Source organism: Hevea brasiliensis, chromosome 4 (genome assembly GCF_030052815.1).
Source record: "Hevea brasiliensis isolate MT/VB/25A 57/8 chromosome 4, ASM3005281v1, whole genome shotgun sequence".
NCBI lineage: Eukaryota > Viridiplantae > Streptophyta > Magnoliopsida > Malpighiales > Euphorbiaceae > Hevea > Hevea brasiliensis.
Window position 1 is genome coordinate 3,099,744 of NC_079496.1, and position 5,329 is coordinate 3,105,072.

General features: G+C 39.2%; 1 protein-coding gene across 1 annotated transcript; it reads right to left on the minus strand.

Annotated features, from left to right (window-relative positions):
- Positions 1-3,115: 3,115 nt before the first annotated feature.
- On the minus strand, positions 3,116-4,896 carry LOC110664835 (S-adenosylmethionine decarboxylase proenzyme 4). The gene has a single exon (XM_021824697.2). It carries the CDS (start codon positions 4,553-4,555, stop codon positions 3,533-3,535), a length of 1,023 nt encoding a protein of 340 aa, XP_021680389.2. The 5' UTR covers positions 4,556-4,896; the 3' UTR covers positions 3,116-3,532.
- Between the last annotated feature and the right edge of the window lie 433 nt (positions 4,897-5,329).

Below are 5,329 nucleotides of genomic sequence, written 5' to 3' on the forward strand. Positions count from 1 at the left end.
CCCAGCTCCATTTTCTGACCAACCATGCCCGGAATGGTGGAGTTTCCGGCGAGTTTCGAAGAGAGAGAAAGAGGAGAGAGAAAGTGACGGCAGTGGCTTTCCGACCACTTTTCTGGCGATCCGACCATCGAATCGGAAATCCGAGGCCACCAATGGACTCAAGACGACGAGATCTTTGAGATAGGACTAGTCTCGCTCCGATCGGACACTGTTTGAAAAAGGCGATAATCGGACAGTCCAGATCGCTTGGTGAGATTTTCGAACTTTTTCGATTTCTAAAATTTAAAAATAATTTTATGATAATTATTAACAAAATTTGGACTTAATTTAGGTGCGATCGGATCGAGGATAGCTCATCGCATCGGATCGCATTTTCACCAGATCCACGCCCGACGCCGATCTCAGAACGTGGTCAATATTACAGTCAATCCTAGCATTTTCAGACGTTCTGGACGCGTTCCAAGTGTCAGAATTGGCATAGGTAAACCCGAACTCCAAGTTGCTCATTCTCGGCTAATATCGATTTAGAATAAAATTCATAAAATATTCGTGGATTATCGAAAAATTATAATTCCTTTTGCAATAGTCATATAATATTATTAGGGACCGCGGGGCAAAATTTTAGAATTTTTAGAGCTTGTTTGAGTGGATTTTTGAAAAATGTCAATTATAGGGACTAAAACGTAATTTTTAATATTTCGAGTATTGTCTGATTTGGAGGGCCCAGGAGGGGCCATGTGATATTGATGAGATGTGATTGTAGAAATTGAGAATTTAGAAGTGTTATTTGAGTTTTTTTGCAGGTTGGGTAGGTCCCAGGTATAGGGGAAACTCTGCCGGATTTTCGGCATGAATTAGGTTGTCTATTGCCTCTTTAGAGTTTTATCTTAACTTAATACTAATAAATTTATAATTTAATTATAAGGTGATCGATGTCAGCTATTTTCCTGCATCCAGCAGCCACAATAGTCATCGGTGTACTGTGAGTAAAATATTAATTTTAATTGTAATTTCACTATTATTATATGTTCAAGCATGTCCATGCATCACTTATATGTATATATCTATGTAGTTAAACTTTAGGCACGTTTTATGTTGCATTCATAACTGTTAAAGTGCCGTGGATGTTGTTGTGGTAATTTGGAGCAGTGTGCGTGCGTTGGCGTGCGTGTGATGTGGTGTGGACTATGGATAGGACGGGTATACACGGCTTGAGATCTTCGTTAGGACCCAGTCCTTCGGGGTAGTCACGGCTTGAGTTCTTCGCTGGGACCCCGATTTGGTTTATTAAGCGAAAGTCCGGCTTGAGTTCTTCGCTGGCAACAGGTTGGATTTAAGAGAGTCAGATAGGGATCAGCTCCCATATATTATGATTGATATTACTGGGTGTGTGAGTGCTCCAAATTACCTTTTTGCTGTTATGATGTGAATTTATTGCTGATGCTGCATTTCACTCTACAGGGTGCATTAGCTTTAGATAGTTATAGAGATTATGGTTAAAATTGATATTTTACTCTCTGAGTCGAACGCTCACTCCTGTTCAATATTTTTCCAGGCCACAGGAGGAGTTATTTTACAGAGCAACGTGTTTTCTTCCTCGCAGGTTTAACGTCGATTATTTAATTGTTTTACTATCTTTTCTAAATTTAAAATCTAGAACTCTGCATGTGTTAGTAATAGTGTGGACCTTGTTAGAAATTGTGTTAAATATAAATTTTTGATATTAATAAATGAAGATTTGTATGGTATTTAAACCGTTTGTAAATGAGGTAATAGGGTTGAGCTGGGCTCCCCTGACTTTAGTTTCTAAAAATTTCTGGGCTAAGTTGGCCCGAAATGAAAATATAACAGTTTGATTTAAATTATTTTATATGCATATTGGGCCTAAATTGTGGGCCTGGTTATGGATTTGAGGAATAGTTAGACTTACTACAGGCCTCGGGGGCTTTAAGCTGGCCCAAGTCCTAATGCCGGTCCGACCCATAGGTTGGGTCGTGACACTTAAGTTGTGCACTAAGGCTCGAACCTTGAACCAAGGAATACCCTCTATTTTGATTATTGTTTTTTTTTTTTTACTTTTAATCATTTATTTCTCATAATTTAATTAAATGTCACCCTATTTTAATATTTTTATTTATACAGTACACTTATACGGTATAAATCTCCCAAAAACATGAAAAAATCTACAAAAATTTTGTTCTTTGGGTTAGTTACAAGGAATTCCAGGTGCTCAACTCGTGCACAGCAGCTAAGCGTGGACTTTTCTGCGGAAACTGTCCTTCTTAGGTCTACAGAAGAGGCCAAGCTATCATTCCCACCTATATTGTGAGTTTCAACGCTGTTAAATTTGTGTTTTTGTCAATGGGTTCTGCTTTTAAGATGAGAGGTGAAGCCAAAGAGAAGAAAGGAGAAATGGCTAACAAGGTATCGAATTTCTGCAATCTAATCCAACGAGTGGCAGCTTACAGTTTGCTCCACCCACTCGCCGACAGCAGGCAGGCAAGATTCCGGGAATTTAGCCAGGGATGAGAGAGAGGTGTAAGAATACGAGACTGATGAGCTGGAGTACTTTGAGAAAGAAGAGGAAGATGTGGAAGAGGAGGAGGTGGTGGGGATGGAGGAGAAGAAAGGGAGAGTGACAGTTTGGGACCAAGTAAAGAAGAACAAGAAAGGAATGGAATAGTAGCCATTGAGAGAGTGATGAAGAAGCTAACGGCGTTCAGTCACGTGAGGTTAATGAGTAAATTAATCAGTAATTAAAAAAAAAAGTCTAATTTATCTAAAGAGTGAATTAAATATTTATAGAAGAGAAAATGGATTTTTTGCCAAGCAAATGATTCTTGGACAAGTGGCCCATTATGCTCACGTGTAGATTCTTTATTGTAATGCGACAAAGAGCTGTAAGATTGCATCAGAAAAATACATGGCTCTCTTGTGACTTCCACGCCAGATGCATAATCATCGTACTTATATATATATATATATAAAATCCCATGCAAACTCTCCAAGAACCCATATTTTCCTTTTTTTTTTTTTTAATATTTCTTGGGATTGAGCTCTCACATGCACATATAAACAAACATTATTAATCGAATTAGGGGAAAAAAGAGTATAATTAAGCAAGAATGTGGATATTTCATAAGAGGAAAAAGAAAAGAAAATTAATAAAAGAGAGTTCATATAAACCTGAAAAACAAGAGCACTACACAAGCTCAAAAATCTCAAGGCGTGACAAGCCTCAGTGGGGTGCATTATCATGAAAGATAAATCCCAGATTCTCACATCTTCCCCCCATCTTTTTTATGCTTCCACATCATCTCTCTCATAGCTAAATCCACCCCCACTTATATCTTTCTGCACAAGTCAACCCAACATTCATCATCCCCACCTCCAATTAACCAATTACTTCTCTCCACGTAATCACTTGCCTTAACCATCACCCGCCCTAATAATTTTTTTTTTCCTAAACTCTAAACCCTAACTCTCTCCCTCCTCCCCCCAATACATCTACCATTTCTTTATTTTTTCCGGTTTACTTCCGGCGGACTGTGAACGTTTGAAACACCACGCTTCCGCTTGTTCGGAACTCATCCACCGCACAACTCCGGCATTTCATTCCAAGTGGCTCCACCGCATGTGCAACCCTTGTCCACATTTCATGGCTCGTGCATGTAATAGAAACCGACATGGTTGTCGGTCGGAAAACCTGCACCACCTTCTTTAACATCTCAGCTATATAATCATTATCGTCAAAAATGGACCCAACACACTCAAAGCTTGCATAGCTATAACCATCCTCTGGGGTGACATGAATGGTAGAGTAACGATCATTATCAATCCCATTCATGGAGTATCCACAAGGGTCGAATGCAAAATCACAAATGATAGCTCCTGGATTGATATCTCCTATACCGGTAAGTTTTGTCATCTCTTTTCCGGCTACATCACCATTCTTACCATCGCCGGGAGGTTGAAAGAACTTGCGAGCCAAGACACGGTCGAGCTCAGTCATGCAGACCTCAATAGTGTAAAGGTCATCGTTTTGGGATATTATGTGAGCTTGGCCACTAGCAGTAAAGACATGCCAAGAATGAGAAGTCATTTTAGAGGGCATAACAGAGGCTTTTCTATAGCAAAGATTGGAGGGCAGGTTCTCTTCAAGATAGATAACTTCTTCTTTGAAGCTGGTGTGAGGGAAGGGCTGTGACTTGGGGAAGATAAAGCTACCTCTGCTGTATCTACAAGAGCACAAAGTGAGGCCAAGATTGCAAGAATAGTGTAGCAATGGACGGATGGATTTGAGGAGCTGGGTGGTCCCACATGTCTTGATGATGATCTTGGTGGGGAAGACAAATAGGCTTGATTCTGATAACACGTAGGCATCAAAATACTGGTTCCCAACAGCAGATACCACACTGCATTGCACAGCACTTAAAACTTTCACTAAAGACTCGAAATCAAGAAGCCTTAGACCCATGTTGTCCATCGCAGGGTCATCACCAAAGAAGTGAAGCTCCAGGCGCTTCTCAAAGCCTTCAAAACCGGACACAGCCATTGATGAAAGAAAGAAAGAAAGATCACAAATCGAATCAAAACTAAAGAAATCAAGCTACAGAGAGATGTATAGTTATATAGAGAGACAGGGAACAGAGAAAGGGATAGAGAAAATAGGAGAGGAAGAATAATTTTTGTGGGTTTGAGAAGGGACGCACTACAGGTGAGAGAGAGAAGAGGGGTCTGTATGGGATTTATAGGTGGGTGAGGGAAAAGGAAGATTGAGAGAGAGTGGGATTAGGGGGAGGAAGAAAGTGAGTGAAGGAGAGAGAGAGGGGGCATGCGGATGAAGCAACCAAGAATCATGATTGCAGGCATAATGAAGTGAATAAGATGATGATATGGTTTCAAGAATATTAATTTTTTTTAAATTACTTGTAAAATTAATAAAATCTTTCCTCAGACAAGAACAGGAGAACAGATTTTATGCCCACGCGCATGCTTTTTTTTTTTTCCTTTCTCTCTTGTGTTCTATAATTTGTCTATATTCTCGCTGCCACTTGACTACTCAATCTGAGTGTTTTCTGCCAAAATTTTCAGTCAGTTTCCAGCCACTATATTCTTCCATTGCACTCACTAATACTACAAAAACTCTACGGATAAAGCCCATCTAACAAATCATTTTTTATATTTATTGATAAAGATTCAATTTTTATTTAAAAATACTTAATTTTAATAAGTTTGATTTGAACATTAATTAAATATTAAGAACGATATATTAAGAACAGTACTCCAATAAATTGGAATTGAGCCGAGAGAATTTGGAAATGGGGCC